We start from the raw sequence: 26,951 nt of genomic DNA on the forward strand, positions 1-26,951 counted from the left end.
GTAGTACACTGACTATAAACTATTTTCCTAAGCTAATTAATCCACATTTAGTGCTGAAGTGAGAGAAAAAATGGAGAGAAAAAAGTAGCTCGATAATGAGTTTTAGTGGAGCTCTGTGACACAGAGGAAGAGGAAACATCAGGGTGTGATACAAACAGTCATTGATAGTGGGATACATTCATTGTTGATTTGGATCAGCACTAAGATCTGATCTCCAGCCTTCACTATATTATGTTTTTCACTTGTGTGCATCAGTGACCACGGCTGTAGTGGTGTATGAGTACGGACTGAGCAGCAAAGCCAAGGTGTAGTGATGATGACCTCCGGCATGGGCCTCAAACACCACCTGCGTGCACAAACATAAACCCACACAGAATCAATGACAGGCACGGTTAAACAGAGGGACCTATATTGGAAAATAGTTATTGTTAAGGCCAGGATGGAGAGAGATAATGATAGCAGATGACTTTTGGCCGTGCTTTTCTAGGACGTGTTAGCTCACACTGCAGACAAACAGCAGGATAGCAAACAGCTGCTCGATCTCTCTGCTGCAGCACTGCTGTCAGTCTTTGAGATGGATCTGATAAGAAAAGATAAGCCTCTACATAGGTTATATGTGTTGCTGCTGTCCGCTGTGTGCACAGAAACTTCTCTCTCAGCTCTCTTTTATAATCGTCTAATATAATATTAACATGAATTCTTCACATGGTAGCTAGGAATTGTAATGACTGTATCATACTTACCTCAGCTACTTCATGGAATGGCGTGCTGCCCTCATTCTTCCAGTAAGTTTTGGTATCAAACTCGACCCGATACACTCCTGCTGGGAACTGCTGCTCTGTGATAAGGTTATGGACCTCTCCAGTGGCATCTGTTATTCTGCAGGGAGGAGCAGGGAAATCTGTCTGTATGCTGTTTTCACATTCAACAGATAACACACTTGACCTTTTGTTTCATACCCATTAGCGATGTCTGTCCATCCCCCATCAGCAGTCTTCTGAGACAGCCTGAGTGTCACCGAGCCGGCCGGAGTCCCTTTCACAGCATCCAGGATCTTCACCATCAGAGGACACCTGGTGTCTGTGCCACCATGTTTCTCCTGCAGCACACACACCTCAGTGTCACACACCAGCACTGACGTTTATAAGTCATGTAGTAGTCCCACTCAGACATTGTTCTTTAATCAACATTAAAAGGAATACATGTTGTCCTACACGATGCTCTTTTTTACAATATGTATTTCTATAAATGTCAGAAACAATCATACGTTGTAATCCCACCCATCCCATCCCTATCTTGATTACCTTTAGGTTCAAGTCTAACCCAAATGACACTGAATCCATATAGGAAAAATTAAGAGTAAAATCAATGAATAAAGGAATTAAATGACCATAATGTATTGAAAATAAATTATAGTAAGAAACAGTGCATGGTGAACACAAATACTATATGAATAACATAAAAATAATGTATAAATCTACTAATCACTTTGAAAATAATCAACCAAGCATTGCCATTTTATTGTAGAAGCGCCCTCACAATGCTCGTTATTATTTTTGTCACTGAATGTAATAATACTGCTGATATCTGTGATGTTTTTGGGAATCTCACAACATGGAAGGATAAGGTATTTCACTAAAGAAAGCAGATCTATGACGTCCTTGGCCCAAAATGGTTGGCAACTGAAAAAACATCAGGCATCTAAACTCAAATCAATAATTAATGACTGGATTTAATCATTGACTGTAATTGTTTTACACTAAATGTATTTATTGTAAACTACAGTCAGCATAAACGAAATATGAGCAGTTTTTTTCTGAGAATCAACAGATCAAAGTGCAGTGACAGATAAAACTGAATATATTGTTCTCTGCTGACTCATTTGTTAAGTTGAAGGAAAACAGGACTTTCAGTACTATTTACTAAACAGAAGTTCCAGGCTATTTGACATTTCAGTGCGCTACAAGCAAACTGTCAACATTTTATAGGAAAGTCAATCAAAGGCACAACATATAATTACAATAAGACAATACTACTACTGAAAGGTAATAAGATCAAGATAATTAAAAGACCTGAGAAATCTAATGCTTATAGGAATACTTCACCCACAAAATAATCAGTATCAATACGTTTTTATAGTATATCAATGACCGCTGTTACCTTCAAATGTTGAAGAAATTGGTGTTTTCTTCTGGATTTCCCTAACAGTAAGTGAGAACTTTCACAAAAATCAGGGTTGGCAGAGCCAGTCTGTCTCATCATTTTGGTGTTTGTCAGCATATTTGAAAAGACTAAGTAAGCCATGTTAGCTAATAGGTTAGCTACATTAGATAATAACAGAAAGAATCATGTGATCACATTGCTAAAATAAGCCAAAAAAAGATACACTCGTCACAGTCACTGGAAACTAGGTAATATTCCAGTGACTGTGACAATTTGTCAGCTGTATTATATGTTGTTTTTAGATTTACATTGTTTTTTGAAGTGCAGCGCATTTCTAGAACGTTGTTAGTGTTTTGGGCCATTGTAGTAATCCACTGGTCAATGATGAATATTGTTCTGTCGAATGACCCCTAAATAAATTCAGAGAAGTAGCTCGTACTGTAGGTAGTATACTGACTTTAAACTATTTTCATCAACTGAAAGACTGGTGCCAGAATGAGTCCTAAAACCTGGAGTTAGTATGATAGTACTGGTTCCCTTGAATGGAAGTGAACGTGGGATGGTCAAATGTCTAAAATAGTCTGTGATCCTAACGAGCTTCAAATAATTTCACTTTTTGTTCTCTGACATTAATTAGCTCAGTAAATACCCCACTTGTGAATGTCCAAACCTTTTATGTGTCATAAAGGGACTAAATGAAACGACTAAACGTCATTATGCCAAAATGTCTGCCATTTCTTCAAGAATTCAAGATAACTCAGGTCGAATTAATTGCAAATACACATTTTATAAGGTTAAGTATTCCTTTATTGGGTATGAATGGTTTCTAGAAACATTACATGTTACAGTTAATCTCATGATTAGAATAATGAGGAGCAATCCACTGATTGATGATGAATATGGTTCTGATTGAAGCTCATTTAAACTGGACAGGTTGGAAGTGACAACGATGAATGACAGTAAATATGACTTGCAGCTTCCTTGATTCATGAATACTCAAGAAATACAAAATTTTAAGCCAAACAATTCAGCTTCAGATGTTCCTTTAAATGATTCTGTTTTCTTTATAGGGCCTTGTTTAGTGCAGAGCCGTTATCTTCTGTCACCATTTCTGCTGAACACATTGATTTTTTTTCTGGGGACCCGAACTGTGTGTTTATAAAAAGGCGCTAATAGAGTATTAGTATTCATGTTATTTACAAACTCTGCTTTCAGTTTCTACTTTGAGAAAAAAAACGGATTTGCTCGTTGGAAATTCAATACCAGTTCACTTTGAATTGAGCCCTTTCCCCCTCAGTTATCTAATCTAAGGATAACAGATATGTTGTCTGATCATCCTAGACAGATTTCACGTTGAGCGTCGTCGTCAAAGAGGACCAGGTGAATCAGCATCGACATGTAATTTTACAGTCACTACAGTCAAATACAACATATTACTGCGGGATAATCATATGGTTTGTCTTGAACTTCACACACTTCAGCCTTAACCCACTGATGTATGTCATCAGCTTTTCTTAGCACATTCGCTTATGAATTATACAAATACTCGTCATAACTTGTTGCAGACTGAATATGCGAGCAAGGTGTCTGAAGAACATTATTTTCTTATGAGATAGATCTTAAAGAAATAGACATTAACATGTTTCTTTATTTCCTAACACTACCTTACTATTAGCACATTTTTATAGACAGACACAACTGACCGTGGGGGTAGGGTTGGTGTTGCAGAGCAGCACAGCCGAAGCTAGCAGCAGAAAGTGAAGCGGATGAAACATGGTCACTGATAGACGGACGGATGGACAGAAATCACCTGACCTTTCGCTGTCTGAAACCCCTTATAACAGCTGCAGCCCCCTTCCCCCCTCCATTACTCACTCCCTTACCATCCCTGCTGGCCGCGTCAATACCTGGACAATGAATAACTCAGATTCAATAAGCTTTGGACCAAAGGTAGCTTTTGTAGATGATTCAGCAGCCAAAAACTAAAGTTTTAAAAAAGTACAATATTTCCTTCTGGACAGTGTAGAAGTGCTAATACTCCTTTAAGGCTCCTTGGTAACAGATGTGACTTAAAATGGAGAAATACTGCGACAACTTAGAAAATATTCGAAAAAGTTTATACCTAGTTCACCCAGTAACAGCAGTAAATGTATTTGTTTACCGCTTCCTCTGTCCAGGGAGACATTATTTGAAATGTCAGATTAATCAGCCATGACAGATCAGATTTGTTTGTATTTTTGATGGAAACTAATGTAAGCCAATGACACTGCAGTGCACAAAACACATGAATCAACTGCTCAAATCACATTGAGATTAATTGGCATTATTTATTGGAGTAACCTTTCATGGAACATTTAGTTCAAAATAAACTTCCTTGGCTTTGTACTTTAAATAATTCACCAGTAGGTGGTGTAAAAAGCCAGCAACTGGATGCCCTTACTCCTATTTAACCTACATCACACACGTGGACATGGGGAGCATTTGTATAAAATAGGAAGAGTACATGAAGTATGTAAGAATGTTCTTTTAAAGTACTTTGACATTATACTCAAACATTACAAGAGTGCACAGCAGGCAGAAAACCCTGCCATGTGTACTCTGTAGCTCTGTGCTAACTTGCAGCACTCCAATGTAAAATGTGTGTGCTGTGCTGTAGTTCTCTTTACATACACAATAATTTGGCTTCAGAGGAGTGTAAACTGCTGTGTGTTAGTTTAGCATGTATCACCCAGCTAACGTTATTATTGGTGTGTAAGCCCAGTTAGTTGTTAAAGTTAAATTGTTTAGATGGCAAGGAACAATCTTAAAGTGTTGTTCTTATTGCTGCTGCATGTTATTATTTGAGTACTGGTTGTCTTTTTAAAATGTACATTTTTGCTGCAGGAATGAGTCTTAAAATCCAGAAATGATTCAGCATTTTAAACTGCTAGTTCCAATGTCTGGAAGTCAAGCAGATTTTTTCGAATGGGTTTTTGGTGAGATATCAGAACTAAGGTCTGTGGATAAGCTTAAAAGTAGTTTTTAACAATCTCTTCCTAAAATAAATAAACAAAATATACCCCACTGAAATTACCCCACACAATTTGTCTTAAAAAAGGCGGTTGTTCACAACTGATAAGACTATAGTCACCCGGAATATTAGCCGCCTTAAGTTCAACATTAGTTCCTTTATGGACTAATGTTTTTTCTTTAAAAAGATCATACAAGTGTTTTTTATTTTCAAAGAATACTGCTAAACAAAACGTGTTGGAATCTCATCATCCTTCATCTTCGGATCATCCTGCACTTCTTTGATATATATATTCTTTATGACTTTTTTTAATAAAATCAGAAAGAATAAAAGTTTATCTCTATTTCATTGTTTTTGGGGTCTAAAGGTTTTATTTAACGTGACAGCAGTACTAATTAAAAAGGGGGGGTTATTTCCTTAATTAGCAACCTGACAAACCCTGACACTCTTGTCTGCGCTCATTGAGTGGTTTAGCTTTTGTCTTTGCAGTACAGGTGTTCTGCTTTGACATTTCAAAACAAACTTCTGAACTCCGCCAACCTCGCCCATTAATGGTGCCGGCTATTTTCTGCTTGCTGCAGGTGCAAGCAAAGCCTCGTTATGTAATTTTAATACCTGAGAATTTCTGTTGTGGCACCTGATGAATTGTAAGACAGGTTTGACAACAGTGACTTCCTCCCCTTGTGTCTTCCCTCAATAACTAATGATTCAACAGTTAGTCATCCATTGTGGAAAAAGATTTTCTGATAACACGTCTGAAGTCTTTGTTCTCAAAAGACACAAAGACACACAACTGACAGTGACTCATACAGTCGTTTCATTTGTCGTACTCACAACAAATGACTTGGTAAAATGGTGACTCAAACTGCTTAACCTCTCCAAATTGCTTGTTGACTGTTTGAAATCTTAGAGTTTGGCATATAGTCCGTCACAATCTTTTTTGTTTGGGGGGGGGGCTGTTAGGCTTGGCAGCAGATTCCCCTATGGGATTTGTGGTGGGGATCTTGGGCGGCGGTGAAAGTGGGTAGATCTTATGCTCAGGAGTATTTTGCCATCAAGTTCCTGCTCTCTAGCGTCTCTCTGTTTCGTCTCCATTGTTTCAGAAGTTTCCGCCACACTGGTCAAATACCGAGCCAACGCTGCTCCTCAGCTGTTAATATTTCCAGAAATCCCCTTTATCAGTCAAGTTAAACCGGTTCTTAAGGTCATCAAACGACATATAAACAAGCTGTTTCTGTAAAGATCATTGACAACATGTATCCCTTTTGCCAACCATGTATTCCATAAAAAAAGCCTTTTTCCCTATATGGATTTGTATTGTGAGATGCCCAAAAATCTTGTGTGCCCTTGCCCATGCCCACTGGGAATGTTGTAGGATCAAATTTCCTTCCCCTCCCTGTTTTGCTGCATTTTTCTGCGATAACAGTTCAACAACCTTAGCCTGAGCTGCAAGGGCCCCCTCTATTATTAACTAAAGGGGCCTTTTATGCTTTTTGGGGTTTCCCTTTTGTTTAGTGTTACATAGATTTTTTACTGCCGTATCATAATGACATCACTATGTAACACTTACAGCTAATAGCTGTTTCCTATTGACTAGCGATCGAGCACATCGAATGTGATATGCTAAGGGACGGGACATCTCTAAGCAGTTCACCAATCAAAACAAAGATGGCCAGCAAACCAATCAGAGCAGACTGGCCTCTGGTTTCAGACACAGGCAGAATGAGAAAAATAAAACCCTTTTTGAACAATAAAGCATGTGAAATGTAACAATAGAAGCACAAAAATCCAATATACACCTGAACATTTGCATAATAGGGCCCCTTACTACTTACACATTGGCTTTACTTTTCAGAACCTTAGATTTACGCTAGGACAACATGTTTGACGCACTTTTACACCAAACACAGTCTGACCTGTTGGCCACTTAGCAATGCTTTTGTAGATATGACCTTGTAATTACACTTAGGCCTATATTTCTATTAAAGAATGAAAGAAGCAGATCATTTTTTTTAGGTCTTTTAGGCTTTAATTAAAAATACCAATAAAAAATGTTGAAAACACAACAATTCATTATGTCTTTAATGAATACAGTACAGCATATTTCTTAAAAACACATTGAATATATTTTTTATGATTAATACAGTTGTGAGAACATTAAAATCACCAAAATGCTTTTAATACATTAGCAGATAAATATTCTTATCAACCCAGCATGGTTTCATATTTTTCAACCAGTTGAACACCCCTGTTAATATTAAGTGGCTCAAAGAATGTTAGAATAGATGGCTTTAACAAAAAACATGGTAATATAGTGAAGATTAAAGATAAAGAAATATACATTATGCAAGTAATTGTAAAGTAAAGGGTAGATAAGGTATTTGTTTTATAAGAAAACGCACATGAAAACCACACGTGTGCACTTGATAACAGCTCACAGAACAGTTGCAAAGTAGCGTTTCTGCTCTGCATGCACAAATGTGACTTGTAGGCGGGACTTCAAAAGACAGGTTACTTTCAACAACCGTCTTTGGCGTGATTATATTTACAGTTTATGGTTCTAATTCTCACACAAAGCTTCTCATACAAATTACATAAACACACCAGCAGTCTCATATGAATGCAGGTGTGTGAATAAGAGCAAAATCGTGGACAAACACTGCCTTACATAATCCCTAGCAAAATAATAACAGCTGTTATTCAATATGGTAGGGTTTAGGAAAAGATAGTTGATTGGGTTTGAATGATAAAGTAAGAAAAACAAACGTTGATAATTGAGGTGAAATAAACAGTTACTCAATTGACCCCTCTAGGCTGTCTTGGTTTGCTATGACCAATTACTTCCCGGTGGCGTTGGGTTACATGGGATCAAATTGTGTATAAATATTAACTCAGTTAAGGAAGGCTATTCCCGGAAAACTGCAAGTGATAGTTGGTAAACCCCCCAACATTACAAAACTACCAATTTCAATCCACTGGCAGCATATTGAAATATGGTAGCTGGAACGTACGAAGGACAATATTTGAAAAACTGGTGCTTTTCTGCAGTTTTGACGCACATCAACAATGGGAATTACATCAAATAACTTAAATCATTGCTAGTTCAAGCTATCTAGGTCAGGTTATCAAGAATCTGCTGTTGTCTGGGCTCACATAGCTTGCATAGGTGAGATTGTTTTATTGGGTGTTGGCCTTTACACATGACTTGCCAATGCCAATGCCACTGCAACAGAAAGCAAACATCTGATGTGAAGGCCTTGAATATTCCCTGTCATCAGTTAAGCAGTAACAATATACACTGTTGCCAATAAAGTTGGAATCAAATATTTTGTACCTCTCCTCATGAAATAATTGTTACAATGTGTTTTATTCTTGATAGCAAAAGTGTGTAAAGCTTAAATGTAAGCCTCAGGTCCTAACTCTGAGTTTCCCTGTAAAACATGTAGCCCACAGGACTGGGGCCAAAAAACAGCCTTGGACTCTGACCAAGCCCAGACCACAACAATTGGTGATGTAGAAAGTCATGAGCAAAAATGTTAACTTTTCTCTCATAGCATTATGTTGCTTCTCCAGTCAAATGCACGCTTTCATTTTGAACGAGGTTAGCAGACTCCTCAGCTACCATACTCTTTGCAATAGAACTGACAGTTTCTGTGTCTCCTGAGTCTGGGTCTGATTTGAAGTTATGGTCTTCTCTACCACATTAATTTCTGAATAAAATGTTGATGCTACCTCACCAAATGCACCAGTTGCACTGTTATCAAAGCCCTTTCTAATCTCTAGCTTATGACAACCCCCTCCATCAAGAAGAATAAGAATACCTTTGATCGTCTCACAGAGGGGAACGTTTCATTATTACAGCAGAAAGAGCCAAAGACAGCTTAATATTACACCCAAGATACTAAAACAATATATATACAAGAATCACACAATTTACAAAATACACAAAAATAAAAGTATAGCAGCCAGATATTTAATGCGCAGTTATTACAGTTCCATTAGGGGTGTCTGTCTATGCTCTGTGCTAGCTGGATCTCTGTTTGTGTTGTGTTGTTCTTTTAAGCTGGTTAAGTGTTGTTTAATTGTAAATAAAAATGCTTTTTGTTGTGTTTAACTTTGTGTTTTGTATCCCATCATTGATGCAGCCATTGAGCCTCCCCCTTTTCAATTCTAAAAGTAATGTGTTAGCATAATCAGACTTGGCTGTTTCCACTGTTAGATACTTACTTAGATTCAAGGTATGTCTCCTATTTGAGAAGAGTCAATCCTTTGCCTTACTTGATGTGTAGTGTCCATCAGAAGATACTTCTAGAGTTTCAATCACTTTTGACAATGCTGTCACATGCTTCATCTCTGCATTTTGACTTCCGCTTTCCTCCTCTATGTGAGAACTTATGCTTTGTGCCTTTCTTTCACTCTCTTCATCTTGGGAATCAGTAAAACATTTGTTTTGTTGTAAGAATGGTGCCTCTTTCTTGCCATCGATCACACTGTCACCTGAGATGAGCTTATCCTCCAATTAATAAACGGTGTTCGATGCGTCTTGTTTTTCACTGTCTTCATCTGAGATTTGGTGTACAGGTGATACCTCTTCCTCCGCAACATTGTTGTCGTCTGAGATTAATTGATCCTCCAAAGAAGGACTTCTTCCTGATACAGCTTCTCCTTCAATTAATTCATCTTGTCTGTGCTGCTAACATTTTGCTGAATGGATAATGTCCCTTCCTCAAAACTATCCTCCTCTTCCACTGAAGCATTCATGTTATCATCTGAGGTTAAGGTATGATCATCTAGAGAAATCCTGCATTATGCGTTTTCTTCTGTATCCCATTCTTTTTCTGCACATGCATTTTTCCCTACTGCTGACACCAATGCCTCCACAGAAACCTCCCCTTTCTCTTCATCAACATCACTGTCTCCATTTTATCCTCCATTTTAAAACTCAAAGCATATTGTCTTTCTAGGTCTTTGTCTTGCTCATCAGAAGTGCTAAAACTCTGCTGTGACACATCTTCCTCCATAGTACTCTTTCTCTCCATCGCTTCTCTCCATACTTTCTCCATTTGCACTAACTTTATCTGTATCCGCCCTGAAATCTGATGTTAAAGTTTGTTCATTACCACTTTCTTGTTCTTTGTGGCCACATATACTGTCTTTCGCTGTAAACAGATGCTGCTCTAATGGTGACCTGTTTGACACATTAGACACCTCTTCTTGCAAATGAATGGTAACTTGTTTCATTGCCGACGTCAGATTTCAATCCCCAAGATCTCCTTCTTGGCTAGTAAAAACACTGCTGACAGGTTGCGATGATGTGATTGCTTCATCAGCACTATCTGTCTTTTCATCACCTTTACCTCTGTGTATAATCCCTTCAATATGACCAAACTGTGGTTCTGGCATTGATTCTTGATCGCGGTTAAACTTTTCTTCACACACTTTCAAAGTCACTTTTGAAAATGTGTCATCCATACTACAGACTCCCACATCAGAATCTAGCAGTTGCTCTTCCTGAGCCTTAACGTCTTCATGTGAATCACTGACTGTGATTACACTATCCGCAGTCATTTCCTCCATATTCACGTTTTCCTGGATACTATCAGGGGTGGCAATGGCCTGATTTGTCTGAAACAACTTCCCATACTGGACAGACATCTTCCTCCAGATCCCTGGGAATTTGTTCCTTTGTCACATCATCTAATTGAAGTTCTGATCCAACTACCTGACATTTGTCCTCTAACCCTTCAACTACGGTGAGACCAACAGCTTTTCCTTCCTCAAATTCTTCTTCTTTCAAAGATGCGCCTTCCCTTCTGCCCACACATGCCCCAACCCATATTTGCCCCAAATTGCTATTTACTGCAACAGCACCCTCAGTTTTAGAAACAGTGTGTCGTGGCAGAATGCCATACACACTCCCCTGAGCTGCTGGGTTTAACACCCCCTGAGGGGGAGCAGCCTCTTTTACCAGGATTGCACCTTTGGGCAAAGTGTCCTGAGATGAGCCTGGGTCTTTCTTAACTGCCTCACCTGGTGTAGTCGTATCTTTAACTATCATATATTTACCATCAGGATTTGGCCCTATCATTTTCCAACCCTTTGCAGGACCTGAGCCCATAGACACACCTGGACTACCGGGTAGAATCAAGGTGGGGCTAATTGGACTGGAAAGGCTTTTGGGGCTCTCAATGCCCTGAATCACTAGCCCAGGAGGGGAGCCTTGGAGTCCACTGACTACGAGTCCTGAAGAAGAACTCTGGTTCCCACTCACTACATAAATGCCTGGAAAATTGGCTCCATGGGCCCCCTCCGCCATCATTACCATGTTCTGTAGCTGTGGTTGGACTACATAGTTCATGGGCTGTGGTACAGGGCTGGTGGTGTAATAAACTGGCTGAGGTTGTATGAAAACCCTATGAGCCTGAGGGGGCAGAGTGGCAGAATGATAAGCTTGAGGGGCCAGAGTGGCAGAATGACTGATGTTAGTAACCTTAGAGTTAGAGAATGTCATGGATTGATGGGCAGTGTTTACAGTACTGACAGATGATTTGGAGATGTTAGTAGGTGACATGACTGTCTTGACATCAGTATGCTCTGTTTCAACAGTGCGCTCCACTTTGGGCTTAACAACAGCTTCATCCTTATTTACTGTGGTTTGGACTGCACCTACTATCTTGTGTGTCAGGGAAGGTTTGGGTGTTGGTTTAGGAGGGGAACAGATATCAGACAGAGTCTTGAACTTTGGCCCAAGGTCATCGAGGAATTGCAGGTCGTTGTCAGTCTCCAGGAGGCTGCAGCAGCCCACAGATCCAGCAGAGGAGCCCTGTCCCTCAAAATGATACTCCAAAGAACAGTCCTTCGCAGGCAAAGCACATATCGCTTTCTGTTTAAGGTGAAGGAATAGCACAGACACTGGTGTAAATAATCTTTGAGGTGATTAAATGTGAAAGATTTGGTTGAAGAAAAAACAGCTGTAAGCAAGTCTGACAAAAATACCTGTGAGTAGTACTCATTGAGGAAAGCGTCAGGTAAGGCTAGGTCCCCATACAGTGTCTTTCTTCTGATTGTACCATTGCCATTAATATGGTCGAACCATTCCCTTGAAAACCTGCTGGTGTTGTCAAACTCCATCCGACATTGCATGATGTCTTGATTCAGCCCATATTCATCATATATTGTAGGTCTTTGGTTAGTCCCTGTGAATTTTGTTGTAGTGCCATTGATGTTTTTTCTTTGTGCGTCCAACATGGCAGGTATACTATGAAGTGGCACTTTCTAAAAAAAGAACAGAGGAAAGACAAAGTTACCTATCAATACAATACATAAGATGTTTGGTTTAAATTGAGTCTCCATCTTAGTGTGGTATCAAAAAAGCAAATAGGTTTAACATAATGAGAGTCCAAACCATTACATTTTTGATTTGCATCTTTTCATTTAAAAAAGGGATTTCCATAATTTAATATAAAATGTTTTATTACTCTCTGAAAGTGGCTTAATCACATGTTAACATGCCCAAATATGGTAGCTATCTTATTACAAAATAATTGTTGTCTTAATAAAGAATTACTCACAATGTATCCTTGTCTTTTCATAAAAACAAAAACAACATGCAAACCAACCTTATCCTCGCCTCTGCCCTCAGTGTGATAAGATATGAGTTGTACTTTGGTCTCCATTGGCAAGTCAACAAAATGTTTTCGACATTGACAGATCAGCATGAGAAGAGGAATAACTGCAGAGGGAAGCACAACATTCATTTCAATGTCAAGCCAAGTTACATTGAGCTCAAATGTTTTTTTTTTACACTTGTGCCAAGACTTTAATATTTTAAGAGGCGCAGAGGATTTGATATTAGTAATGTAATTTATAAAGGGTTGTTGAAAATAAATTGAATGTCACATTTAAGTTGAGTCAGAGAGGTGACATCATTAAGTCCAATACATCACACAACCACTAATGATTATGTGTCCTTCCTTTGTATAAATTACAATTTCACTTACTTTTCTAGTAATGCAATATAAAATGGTTTACTTTTTGTAAAAAAAAAAAACACTCACAAGCTCGCTCATCTGCTCAACATCTGTGTTTACTTGCCATATGCAAATGTCATTCACAGTATAGCTGGACTTTCAGTAATTACCTTTAGAACATTTAGATGTTATGTGTTCAGTAGCTACACTTATTAGAAAATAATCCTTTTGTTGCAAACTGGGGATTCGTATTGATGTCGTAATAGTGTGTAGACATTAGCTTATCTGAAACTCTGTATCGGTATCAGTCTGTATATCAATTATTTTACAATACTTTTGTTCAATACTCAGGTTAAAACTTTTGCACAAAATTACATTTCCTTTTGAATATGTGAATAGTGTTGACCAATCCCAAAATCTGAGTCTGAATGTATGTTAGATGGCAGATTAAGCAAATAGTTTTAATACAAATGTGTTATTCATACCAGCTTTTTTTCAGAAGAAAAAAGACTGGATTAGATTTGCAGGTATCAGACATGAAAAAGTGTTATCGAGCCAGCCTGAATAATCCCAAATAAAGTGTACTGTAGGCGTTTGTTATAGATCAACTTACATAGCAATAAACACATTGCCGTTAGCAGGGGGGCGATGGCTGGTGCGGAGAGCGCAGTTGAACTAGTTCCTGCTTCTTCCAAAGATTTGTTTATCCTGCAGTCATTTGTCTCCACACAGGTACAAACAACCACAGTAAAAATGTCATGGGTCGGGCACGACAGACCCTGAGCATCCACCAACTCCACCTGAACCTTATATAAGCCAGGCCAGAGCTCCTCACGAGAGTGAAGCGCGGCACTCGTCTCTGTTGACAACACAGGACAAGGCACTGTCAAGTCACACAGCCTTATCATTATTACTTTTGCTTTTCACTTGAGTAATAACCATAAAAGTACTGTGATACCAATATTTTCGACTAATATAGCTATGCTACCATTACAGACACATCATATATAGAGTCTGACTTTTTTTTGGTGTTTAGGTATGTCCAATTTCTAAAGGAATTCAGTGTAATCAATAAAAGATAATTATTTTTATTCTTATTTTTGTCAAATTTCCCATAATTGACACATTTTTCATTTAGAGATAAGGGATGAACATCCTTGTTCTTAGGAGACAATTAATCTGTCCCAGCATAGTTACTTCTTACTGAGTTTTTCAAAATCTTATACAACATCTCCAACAACTACACAGTGTCAAACGCTTGCTGAAAATAAAATTATGCACAAAAAATATGTTTGAATCTTTTTTGTTTTCCGACACAAACCAGTTTCCACATTTTCTTACCATTGATAACTTCTACGTCCCAGCTGCCTCGTGTCCCATCAGGTATGTTTCTGAATGTGAATGGACCTCCATTGGGATGAGCATCTTCATCAAATGCAGTAACATAGACCGTTTTGACATCAGAGCACAGGGAGCTGTGGGTGGTGGTCAGAGTAGGACAGTGGTCGTTGGAATCAGCGACTTGAATGGCTATTGTTCCTGTGGCTGTCTTTGATGGCATGTCTGAGGATGACAACAGTTTAGTAAATGCAACAGCACACAGACTGGAGCACCTAAGGGCACAAACCAATATTACCCCAACTTCACCATATAATCCCCAATTTAAAAAATGATTTTCTTTTAGGTTTGTTTTTCGCTCCTGGGCTTCTTCTCATTCTATTACTGACACATCTTGGCTGACAAAATAGTTTTGGCATCAGTGTTGTTCATTTAATTACCTCTGGCAACTACGTTAATACTGGAACTGCCAACACTGTATTTCATTACTCTTTAAAACGTTGGGAAGGAGTCATTTTTACATTTTTTAAACATTCATTCTCGATAAGGTTAAGTTGTTAATTTTCCCTTTACTTCTCTAGATAAAAAGTAACACTTAACAAAATAACTATTTATAGTTTATTTATTTTAAAATGGCATCAGTTTATTTCATAACCTATCAAAATCTTTTATGACATTTTATACATAATCAATAAACTGGGGGTTACGCCAAACAAACAATAATAAACCAATTTATAAAATCTGCCTATTGTTGTTTGGGAGCAATTACGAGTGTAAATGCTATTAATTTGCATAGCATTGCTAGCTTTCTCAACATTTACTTGCCAGAAAACTGTTTTAAGCTCTTTAATTAAGTGTTATTAAGTGATAATTCAGTCTTTTATTCAGGCGAGAAACTAACCATTTTGATTAAGTGTAACCAATATGGAAGAAAAAGGTGTTATCTGTCAGCAGAACCTGAACCATGACCGTTGATCTCTGTCCCATCTGAGTCTCCCTCACTCGTGTTTATGTCCATATCTTTCAAATCTCGCTGGCTTGAGCTCATGCTATTACAGTTTAGTACAGCGTTATACAGCTCATTCTAGTTCACTAGCCGATAAATTATGTCAGACATATGTATGGGTTTTATTTCAACAGTTACCCATATTACAAAAATGCTGTGGGGTAATAAATCCCTTTGGCGGTTCTAGTGTGAATGAACGTATCATCCAAAGAAAAGTATAGTATTATTCAGAGCCATTCAGCAGGGAAGTCAGAGTGTGTTCAAACAGAAATGAATCAAGAAGCAAAAAACAGGATTATGATTACCATTGGTGATGGCCAGAACTGTGGCAATGTAGGTACCATTCACCACAAAAGGTGACTCTCTGTCTGGTGCTTTGCGGAGTTTAACCTCAGCTGTCTGTTTATCGATGATAAACCAGTTCTCTGGATCTAAGCCTTTGACATAACTGAATCACATTAAATGTGGTGGGAAAAAATACAGAAAAATTAAGAAAAGTATTATAACAGTTAACAAAGTTATTTGATTAAAGTAATAGTAAGAGACAAAACAGCTATTAAACATTTCATGTAAAAGATGGAGTACTTTGAACTGGCCTCTTATCTGGACTGTAACTTTACATAGTACGATACACACACACACACACACACACACACACACACACACACACACACACACACACACACACACACACACACACACACACACACACACACACACACACACACACACACACACACACACACACACACACAGGACAGGACAGGACCTACATATACAGTACATTAGAATATAAACATACATATGCAAACATTAGCTTTTTACTGTTCTGAGAGGTGCCAGAATCAGGGCCTAAGTATGACTTCACAATCAGTGCTTGGTTACAACCTCTTAAGAAAGAGCTTTTACCTACTGCATGACTTACCTGACGTCTTCAGCTGGTAGCCCTGTGTCTGGATCGACAGCAGCAAACACTGTAATCACTCCATCTTCAGGTGCTTCCTTTGGATCTTCTGATACAGGAACAATCTTGGTGTTGGGAATGAATGCTGGACCCTCTGGAACATTTTTCACTGCTATCTTAATTGGATAGCTCTTTGCCGGCGCACTTGGCTTAGGCTTTGTTGCTGGTTTGTAACCTGGCTTGAAGACATAAACCTCTCCAGGCCCATGACCCGGCTTAACCCCAGGTCCAGTTCCCACCCCAGATCCAGCTCCAGATCCACCTCCTCCACCTCCACCTCCTCCAGATCCACCTCCTCCACCTCCACCTCCTCCAGATCCACCTCCTCCACCTCCACCTCCTCCTCCAACTCCAGCTCCAGCTCCGCCTCCGCCTCCGCCTCCGCCTCCGCCTCCGCCTCCGCCTCCGCCTCCAGCTCCAGCAGCCATAGGATTACCCTCTCCAACTTGGACACCCACATCCACTAATATAGGACCACCCTCCACAAAAGGAGCTACATTCTTAATGAGCAGGCCTAGCTCAAGATTCTGGAGTTCCTCAAAATCTACAGGCTGTTTGGTCAGGATTACAGGATGAATAACGAGAAAAGACAAGAAGAGATATCACCAAACACTGTTTACAGTTAGTGTGATAAATAAAGTACAGTGGGTTTTAAAGTCACATAAATACCTTGATCAGCTTCAGGATGCCCTCATTGGTTACCGGGTCTGTCTCAATTGAGAACAGATTATCCTCATTTCCTTGGGCAATTTCAAAGACAGTCAACCAGTTGTCTGAGTTTGGAAGGTCTTTATCCAGAGCTTTGATTCTCATCACAACTACATCAGCAACATTTTCCTCCACTTCCCCAGCATACTGCAAGCAAAACATGATTCAAAACATAAGAAATGGGAGCTTAGCCAATTCAACAACAAGACAATCAAAGTGCAAAAAAAACCATGAAAAGCATGTGAAGTGATGAAGAGTAAGTTGCTGCAAACTACAGTTTTTTCTGAGTTTGTACCAGATATACATGTATGTTGCATGAAAAGTGAACGCTGCTTCTCATTATGATCCACTTGTTAGACAAAAGTCCTTCAACACTTGATGTATAACGTGTATAAGATACTAGTCTGACAAATTGTAATGACTTAATGTGACTACGATCTGGATTTCTGGCCTTAATTTTATTTTTTTAACAGCTGATTGAATCAGAGAGCTTTGATTTCCAAAACAATTCCAATTGTATTTTTGATTATTTGAAAGAAAGTTCTGGCACATCAAACTATTGATTTGCTTTACACACTTACTCAGAGCTTGTAAAATTGTGAAATTGTTCTTTTTTAATTGCATATCATTTACATAGTTATGGTAACTTATTGTGTTGTTTTCCATAACCTGAGCCAGTGCAAGCTTGAGAATGTTAAGTGAAGAGGCCCAGGTATAGAGCCTTGAGGAACTTTGCAGATTTGTCCTCTTAGATGAGTCATCAGTACCTAGAAAAAACAGTCCTGTTCCTGTAAGTAGGATTCAAATCATATCACCACTCTGCCAGAAAGTCCCAGCCATGAATCACTGTTCTTATCTATAACATTTCAACCTTAACAGGCATGTTTCCCAATAAAATGAAGATAGCAAATAAAATCTTTTGTAAATAAAATAGCATAGTATCTCATTTATCAGGCTTTCCATTGCTTTGCACTATGTTAACACAATAAACACGTACACACACATCAGACTGCTTTGGGGTAACTCGTATTTTGACTTATTTCGAGGAAGAAGAACAATTATTGTGCCGGATTGATTCTGTGCTTCAACATTTTTTCTAACTTGAAGCAAACATTACATTGTCAAATTTTATGATAATGTAAGATACAGTCAAATTATGACAGACGGATAAAATGATATGTCAAACAACTGAGTATTTAGTAGCCAATGAGTTATTTTCCAACTGCTTGTCTTGGTAAGATCCGCCGTGCACAGCATTCAAGCGCTAGGATTAGCGAAATGTCCATGCTTCTAAAGGTACGAATAAATTGATTACTTACAGTGGTATGCAAAAGTTTGGGCACCCCTTAGGAAAACCACTGCATCAGTTTGTCACTTGCTGAGCTTTTGAAGCAGCAACTTCATTTTAACATATGTTATACCTTATGGTAACAGAAACATCTCAGTAGTGAAATAACTTTTATTGGTCAAACAGAAACATGTTTATGTGCATTCAAACAAAAATAGGCATGTGCATAAATTTGGGCACCCCTAAGAAATAATTCCATTAATATTTAGTATTGCCTCCTTTTGCTGCAATAACGGCCTGTAGACGCCTCCTGTAGCCACAGACAAGTCCCTTAAGCCTGGCAGGTGGTATTTTGGCCCATTCTTCCACACAAAACGTCTCCAGTTCAGTCAGGTTTCTTGGCCTCCGTGCATGGACAGCCTTCTTCAAATAAATCCATACATTTTCAATGATGTTAAGGTCTGGGGACTGGGATGGCCATTCCAGAACATTGTACCTGTGCTTCTGCATGAATTCCTTGGTGGATTTTGATCGGTGCTTAGGATCATTGTCCTGCTGAAAAATCCAACCCCGGCGTAGCTTCAACTTTGTGACTGACTCTAGAACATTCTTGTCAAGAATCTCCTGGTACTGTAAGGAATTCATGTGGCCCTCAACTTTAACAAGTTTTCCAGTACCTGTGCTAGCCACACTGCCCCATAACATGATAGATCCTCCACCAAATTTTACAGTGGGCAACAAGTTCTTTTCATTGAATGCAGTGTGTTTTTTTCGCCATGCATACCTGTTCATGTTATGACCAAATAACTCAATCTTGGTCTCATCTGACCACAGTATTTTGTTCCAAAATGCTTCTGGCTTGTCCAGATGTGCTTTTGCATACCTCATGCGACTCTTCTTGTGATTAACACTCAGGAAAGGCTTTTTGCACATCACCCTTCCAATGAGCTCTTCCTGGTGCAAAGTACGCTGGATTGTGGAACGGTGAACAACTACACCATCAGCAGCCAGATGTTGTTGTAGTTCTCTGGAGGTGGTCTGTGGCTTCTCTGTGACCATTTTCACCATCCTTCGCCTGTGCCTTTCCCCTATTTTTGTCGGCCTACCACATCTTTCCTTCACACGGACTGTTCCTGTGGCCTTCCATTTCACAACTACGTTTCTGACTGTGGAGACAGACAGTTTAAACCTGTCAGATAATTTTTTGTACCCTTCTCCTAATTTATAATGTTGGATTATCTTAGCTTTCAGGTCAGTGGAGAGTTGTTTTGAGGTCCCCATCTTGCCACTCCCTAAGAAAGAACCTAGGCCAGGCACAGCCAGCTATTACCTATGTTAAATAGCCTTTTTCATGATTGGTTCCACCTGTCTTTGTAATTGAAGGTCTAATGAGCTAATCAAAGCAATTTTGTGCAGCAACCTGTCAGCTATAAATCCGTACAGGTGTTGAAATGAATGCTATTTATAAGGGTGCCCAAACTTTTGCACATCCCATTTTTTGCATTTTATTTTATTATAATAAAACTATGTAATGCTACCCTAAGAATTTTGGTCTGGAAAACACTAAAACGTCTACATCTTTGTAGGAAAACAAATGTTGTTGCTGTGATCTTCTATTATAAAGGAAAAGCAAATTGTCATGAAATCTCAGAGGGGTGCCCAAACTTTTGCATACCACTGTATGTGAAATATGAACAAAGCATCAAAGTCAGCTCAAGTTTGCATTTAACTTTCAAACAAAACTGGAATAAAGTAACTATACTGGTAAAGTAATTATTTTAAGCTTACCCATTCTAAACATCCCAAAATAAACACGTGTTTGTTTGTTTTCATTTACACTATTAACAATTTGTTTAAAACTGCGTCTTTCACCCTGTGAGTGTTTGTGTGGTTGGGTGTACCTCAGATTTTTCCAGGGTGGGGATATTGTCATTGATGTCCAGGAGTTTGATCTCCACAGTTCCTCTTGCTGTTTTCCCCCCGGGTCCCCCTGCCATATCAGTCCCCTCTATGACCAGTTTGTAAAGGTCATTAGTCTGAAAAACAGGCACATTCTTCTGTTATCTGATGACATGTGATCATACTGTGCAGGGCGAGAAAGTCCCTCAGGGCAAAACATTTCTGCTGTCAAATTGTTTTTTATTGAATTTCATTTTGCAACATAATTCCAATATTTAAGAGTTTGGTGAGCTGCTCAAACACCATTTAAAAAAACTCAAACAAGATATTTAATTGCTTGCCGGCTCAGTGGAAAAATTGGGTAAACAGTGTACTATCTGGGCCAATTCCAACTCTAGGTGGCTGTGAAGGTTTATATTGCCCCCATCATTTTTTTCCCCAGTAGCTTCAGGGACTGTAATGGGACTTTGCCACTAGTTACAGCTTTATTACACACTTCCCTGCCCCAGGTGGTTCTCCTGTAGTCCCCAGCTCTGCTACCCTTTTCCCAGGATTCCAGCCTAAGATCCCCCGGTTAGCCATATCCCATGGTGTCCGCCAATGTCCAGCTACCCTTCAAGGTGTCCTTGCCACTTCCCCCCTGAATCCCTTCTCCAGACACCCTCCACCCGCCCAGATGGCCCTAATCACCCCCATCGCAAATAAAATTAGTTTGCATTAAAGTCTGCAACATATGTGCGACACATTTGATATACAATGAGCAGTAGCCTCACCTCTCTGTCCAGGGTTTCCTCTTTGACGTACAGTTTGCCTGTCTTTTTGTCTATAAAAAATGTTTGACCTGGGGGCTCCTGACTCACGATCCTGTAGGCGATCTCACTGTTCAAATTTCCAGGTTCGTCCTTATCCATCCCTTTAACCTGCATAACAAAGGTTCCTGCAGCAGATCAGAGCACAAACATCACATTTCAGAAAACCTTTTCACAGCTTGTATTCACATACAGTGTTTGCCTTTGCATGCCTTATTGTTAGGTTGTTGAATTATTAATAAATTAATTTAAATAAATACTATACAGTAGTTACATTTTAATAAAAAGAGGTTAACACTGACAATTTAAACGGTGAGGTGTTCTCTGGCTCTGACTGTTTCCATCATTCTCTCACAGCAGCAGGCTGATGTGACAATACCTTTTTTGCAGAACTCTGGGATGTGGACATGTTGCGGTTCAAAATAAGGAGCGTTGTCATTCTGGTCCATGACTTTAACTCTCAGTAAGACAATGGCGTCTGCAAGCGATCCGTTACTGTATCTCGCTGTGCCATTTAGCTGCATGAGTACATGAATAAACATTTCACTATTGATCTTTGAAGATAGAATAGACACCCATTTGACAAACAAATGCACTTTTGGGGTTTTCCCTTTCCTGTAGGGTGTGTTCTAGTTTTTTTTGCATGTAAATGGTCTGTAAAGGCTAAACGCAAGTGTGACTTCAACTTTGTCTGAAATAAAACATTTATTTTGTACGGAAAAGACTTATACAAAAACAAAAAAACAATGTACTTTTTGTTTTTTTCACAGTTCGATCTTTTTTACTGCCATTCCCAAATATCAGGCAGATACTACTCTGCATGGGGATATCCTTCCTTTGTTGCAGCATTCAAAAAAATTCTATATCCAAACCTTACTTGCTAGGTACTCGCCCTTTTTTAAATTTGATCTACAGTCTAACTGACTCAACACTGACAACTGCCTAACTGTATTTAACCTTGTTAACATTATGTTTGATCTACAGTATATCATTTTCAAATTACTATCGCAAAACTCAAACCATATATTTACCAAAGGTTCCACAAATATGCATGAGGGGAAGCTTTGTGAAATTTAGTAAAGCTTTGGGACTGAAGGAACTTGAGCTTTCTTTCCTCACCAGTCTTCAACAGGTTTAAGTGCAGTATAACTTCAATGAAATCCATTTGAAGAAAGACTTACGTTGTAGGTTGGTCTTTCCTCCCGGTCTAGAGTACGAGTGACACGTACGAACCCCGTGTCTCGGTCCACCACAAAGAGATTGAAAGGATCCTTGTCAGCTCCTTCTCCAGTGAGAGAATAGTGCACTTTATCAACTACATCTGCATCAGTGCGAATCTGACACAAAAAAAAACACAGACAGAGGATTCAAGGAATTTTTTACAACGTCATGATAATTGCCGATTTAGTGTTCAATTAAAGTGCTTGTTTTGGCTAATGTCAAACCAAATAAGTTCTTCAGCCAATGCAATAAAGGAGACGCGAACCCAGCTGTAAAACCAGGGTTCTAGAGAAACCAGAGAAAATCTATTCTCATAAAATGTATATGACAATTAGAAATGTTAGTATGGGTACAGTCATATTTGCAATTTTGTAAGAGTCTTGAATTACTACTGCAGGCGTGGCTTCCCAATATGTTTCTGATTTCTCCTACACAAGCCACACTCTGATGGTACACTTTATTTAGCCCTTCACAGTGTCTTATCTCTGCAGAGTTTTTTGCTACATTCACACCGTTGAAACAACACTTCTTTTGTGGTAAATGTATGCCTGTATAACAGAACAAAGCCAAAATTATTCTATAGCAGCACAGCTGAAGACTCAAACCAGTTGAAACAGGTTGATTTGCTGCAGGCGTATTGGCACATCACTGATGGCGTGACATAAGAGTTCTTTGTTTTTCTTTTATAGAATTTTGAAGCTCATCCATCTGGGCACTCTGCCAGCATCCTTTACTTTAATCGATAGAAAGCAAAATAACCTTGGCAATAAACTCCTTATGACTGTGGTCAATGTTTTCCATGAGCTTAACAGCAGGAGGAATCCAGTCCCTCTTTTTCCTCCTCAGGGTTTTTGGCCTTGTCTCTCTTGCCTCAGCACTGAGCACCTGAAAGCAGACATACGTAAATTGAGTATGCTTTACAGTTTTTTTCACACTGTCAATTTCTTCGGACAGTCAGTAAAAACGAGGTCTGAACAAGAACAAAATTATTGTAATGCCCACAATCTCTTTTCTTATACACATTTCGCCACCTGCCAAACACATTATGCAATTTCAATTTCTTTCAAAAGTGTGAAAACATATTCAAAACAGTATGTGGATTTCCGTACTTACTGTACTGATATGTTTATAAGACCTTCACAGGATGTGTATGATCAAATTGAAGTCATTCCAGACACAGCTGATTATAAATTCTGTTGAAAGTTTTTGCAGGTGTGGTCAAGGATAGAGGGTGCACTCCATCCCCCGCTGTGCTGTAGACATGAGTCATTATACAATACAGGTTGTCGATGTTTTTTGTAATTATTATCGTTTCGCAGTCCTGGAATTTTCTGGAAATACTTTTCACTAGTAAATTACTATTCAACTAAAGAAAAAAAGACCATTGAAGCAAACTGCTTCCATATATGTAAGTATAGTCAAAATACTAAAAAGGTGTCATTGTAACTCTTTGACGAAACACATTTTGATTGTGAAATGCACCCTTCAATATAAAGCAGCAACAACAACAAAAAAAATGCTATTAACACTATATAGCTACTTTTAAGAAGCTTTAATTCAAACATTTACCATCAATTTCTTAAGATTTTTTTGCACAACCAGTGCCTTTATTGTATCGGTAAGACAGAGGAGATCACATGTGGCGAGTGGTTCCATGCAGGATTTGAACCCTGGTGCTCCACTCAGGGACCAAGCCCTAGTACGGGCCACCATCTCTTCCAGTTGAGCTATCGGTGGACACTCCTCTGCTCACATTAGAATATACCTTGAGGTTTCTCAGTGCTCCATTATGGCACCTGTGTTCAGTCTCTATGTGCTGCTAGATTATTTCTATGGCCACGCCAAAAATAGACCTAACAAGTCTATAATAAATACAATTGTATTTATTTTTAAATTATTTTCATACAATCATACGTATTGGGATTCATGTGGATTTCAATCAATAAGTCTCACTTTACATTTTTATTGCAATTCCAACTTAATGAAGAATATATTTTGCACTGTTGTCCGAGTTCAGAAAGCCAAGTAAAGCAACACCATAAGAGCGCAGGGTGCAAAGTATCCAGGTGTGCTGGTCAGTGGTCCTCTGTACAGAAACTGCCCCCCCCACAGCAGAAGCACATTAATACGGTCCGCTGGCTCGTCAGGAATACGTCGGAGAGTGTAAGTGCAGTCGGATTCTCTTGAAAGTCCGGTCGCCTTCTCCTAAGTCTTTTTGAATTCTCCTAACCACTATTCCTTAACCCTGTGACGTTTCACACAGAGGTCAAGGAAAGCGGATAGGAAAAGACGATAGGAGAAGATGTTTGGACAAGTCTAGACCACAGTAGAGTTGTTTCTTGAATTGTAAGGTTTTGTGAATTTAGAAGGACTGTGGAAAAAAAGCGAGCAATCCATAAACATCAGATCTAAAATGAAAAGATGTTTACAAAGAAAGATACACAACTTGTTTTTTTCAGGAGTGTGAAGTTCCTAATAATTATTTGGAATTTTTTGTCCGATAGATGCTGATTTGAAAGCGTTGTTACAGAAATGTACGACATTTCCTGTTTTTGCCGAAGAGAGAGGAGTTTGTCCCAAAGCCTGCTGCTGTATTTACACCCTCCACCTGAAAGAAGGGACCCTCATTTAACTACAGACAGAGCTTTGGGTTCGGTTTGGAATTTGGCCAAAGTGTCTTGTAATTTTAGCTGAAAGCCTTACAAGACTACACCGGGGGATAACTATCAGAGAAAAAGGTCAAAGAAACAAAGACAAGCCCTAGCAAAAACTCTTAGTCTGCTAGACTTGTATGTGAATTTTGAATCTCGCCACACGAATGTCACACTAATACCACCTTAAAATGTTTTTTGCTTGAGTGCCAAGGTTTCTCTTCCAGACATTTACAGAGAATGCCTGCCTTTATTCCCAGCATGCTTAAAACTGCAATGATCATACCTTTGGCTCTCATAAAAAAAAACCCTGTAAATCAGCAATTCAGAACTGCCATGTAAAACATTCCTCCTGCGACTGTAATTTTACTGCAGATGAATCAGTAGATAATAGCCAAATGTGTTCTTCCAGGCAGTAAATGTTCCATCAGCGGCTTTATTTAACACTGTTCGATTGGATGTAAATGTAACTGCCAGTTTCCAACATTCATGCATTCCCACAGACCCAAATCAGCGGTCAAATCATGATCCCTGTTTGTCTGTCAATACCTGGCTCACTGTACACGAGCATGCTGCTTAATTTTATTATAATTATAATGTAGCCAGATCATAACCACTTAAGTGTGCTTAAGAATAACCAGCAATTGCATTTAACAAGGTAAGAATTGATCCACTTCAACAATAAACCAGTGTGCTGTGTCAAGGTGAGAGATGTGGGAAACTCACCAAAGCCAGCACTGACAGGAACAGCAGGCCCACTGCTGAGAAAGACAGGCGAGCCATGAGAGCACCGAAGTTGAGCCGATGCCAGCTGTCCGTGTTGTGTGCTGAAATCCCACTGAGGATGAACTCACAACCTTATATGTCTTCTATCAAAACACACCCACGGCCTTCCCTCAACAGGCATTTTATATTGGTGGAGGAAATAAGTATCTGATCCCCTGCCAATTTAGTTAGTTTAACCACTTACAAAGAAATGAGTCAGTCAGTCATTTTTATGGCAGGTTCATTTTCGCAGTAAGAGACAGAATATTTTTTAAAAATCCAGAAATGTAGATTAAAAAATTTAAGAAATTAACATGCGTTTAATAGGGGGAAATAAGTATTTGATCCCCTTGCAAAACTAACCTTAGGGGAAGGAGGTTATCAGCCAATATTCTACAATACTTGACCCCCTCCATGACCCCCTCGTTGCAGTGAACCGCCCTGTCCCCTTAGCAGAGAAACCCCCCCAAAGCATAATTTTTCCACCTCTATGCCTGATGCTGGGGATGGTGTTCCTGGGGTCATAGGCAGAATTTCCCTTCCTCCAAACACAACATGTGGAGTTGATGCCTAAGATCTTGATTTTGGTCTCATCTGACCACATTACCTTCTCTTAAGCCTTCTCTGAATCATTCAGAGGTTCATTGGCAGATTTCAGACGGCCTGTAGACAGTGATGCGCAAATTACTTCCAAAATGTAATACAGTACATATTACTTATTACTGTCTTTTTCAATTAAATAGTGACATTACATTATTACTGTCTCTGAACTGTAATGCGTCACACTACTTTTGCATTACTTTGAGTTACTTTCACCAAAATAATCGCAAAAGTATGGCTTTAAATGCTAAAATGTAGTTTATTGCAGCTCATTAATTAAAGCTATCTATCTATCTGGCTAGTCTAAAACAAAAACTAGAGAAGCTAGAAATTAAACTCATGCTCCGTTTCAGTGGGCTGAATAATATGTGATACCGGTAACATCACGTCTCTGTGTGTTATTAATAACATGTTAGAGGAGCCTCTGCAGCGCCCTGTAACCTGCTGTATATGAACGAGCCTCTATTCAACGTTAGCTCACCTTGTCATTGGTGTGTTAACGGCGATTTAGCTGACAAGCTTTCTAAAAGCTGGTGATTCCACAGAGGACAGAGGCTGC

General features: G+C 39.0%; 2 protein-coding genes across 2 annotated transcripts; both read right to left on the minus strand.

The window, feature by feature from the left end:
* Nucleotides 1-84: 84 nt before the first annotated feature.
* On the minus strand, nucleotides 85-4,023 carry ttr (transthyretin (prealbumin, amyloidosis type I)). The gene is made up of 4 exons (XM_063890591.1): nucleotides 3,867-4,023; nucleotides 960-1,099; nucleotides 744-879; nucleotides 85-346 (listed from the first exon to the last, which is right to left on the minus strand). The coding sequence occupies exons 1-4, from the start codon at nucleotides 3,936-3,938 to the stop codon at nucleotides 239-241; spliced, it is 456 nt and encodes a 151-aa protein (XP_063746661.1). The 5' UTR covers nucleotides 3,939-4,023; the 3' UTR covers nucleotides 85-238.
* Nucleotides 4,024-7,237: 3,214 nt separating this feature from the next.
* LOC134869988 (desmoglein-2.1-like) lies at nucleotides 7,238-25,832 on the minus strand. Its single transcript, XM_063891979.1, has 14 exons — nucleotides 25,754-25,832; nucleotides 23,136-23,261; nucleotides 22,337-22,492; nucleotides 21,535-21,673; nucleotides 21,120-21,283; nucleotides 20,349-20,483; nucleotides 17,121-17,306; nucleotides 16,413-17,002; nucleotides 15,793-15,935; nucleotides 14,485-14,706; nucleotides 13,757-14,002; nucleotides 12,793-12,905; nucleotides 12,170-12,448; nucleotides 7,238-12,056 (listed from the first exon to the last, which is right to left on the minus strand). The coding sequence occupies exons 1-14, from the start codon at nucleotides 25,808-25,810 to the stop codon at nucleotides 10,773-10,775; spliced, it is 3,840 nt and encodes a 1,279-aa protein (XP_063748049.1). The 5' UTR covers nucleotides 25,811-25,832; the 3' UTR covers nucleotides 7,238-10,772.
* Between the last annotated feature and the right edge of the window lie 1,119 nt (nucleotides 25,833-26,951).

The sequence above is a fragment of the Eleginops maclovinus genome, chromosome 9 (assembly GCF_036324505.1).
Source record: "Eleginops maclovinus isolate JMC-PN-2008 ecotype Puerto Natales chromosome 9, JC_Emac_rtc_rv5, whole genome shotgun sequence".
Taxonomy (NCBI): domain Eukaryota; kingdom Metazoa; phylum Chordata; class Actinopteri; order Perciformes; family Eleginopidae; genus Eleginops; species Eleginops maclovinus.

Bases quoted from the DNA above. Each gene is read 5' to 3' on its own strand.
- ttr (XM_063890591.1), bottom strand. From the start codon at position 3,938: ATGTTTCATCCGCTTCACTTTCTGCTGCTAGCTTCGGCTGTGCTGCTC. The intron at 1,100-3,866 runs GTCAGTTGTGTC...TGTGTGCTGCAG, and splicing joins ACACCAACCCTACCCCCACG to GAGAAACATGGTGGCACAGA. The intron at 347-743 runs GTAAGTATGATA...TTGTGCACGCAG, and splicing joins CATTCCATGAAGTAGCTGAG to GTGGTGTTTGAGGCCCATGC.
- LOC134869988 (XM_063891979.1), bottom strand. From the start codon at position 25,810: ATGGCTCGCCTGTCTTTCTCAGCAGTGGGCCTGCTGTTCCTGTCAGTG. The intron at 15,936-16,412 runs GTAAGTCATGCA...AATGTGATTCAG, and splicing joins CTACCAGCTGAAGACGTCAG to TTATGTCAAAGGCTTAGATC. The intron at 12,057-12,169 runs GTATTTTTGTCA...CACCTTAAACAG, and splicing joins TCAATGAGTACTACTCACAG to AAAGCGATATGTGCTTTGCC.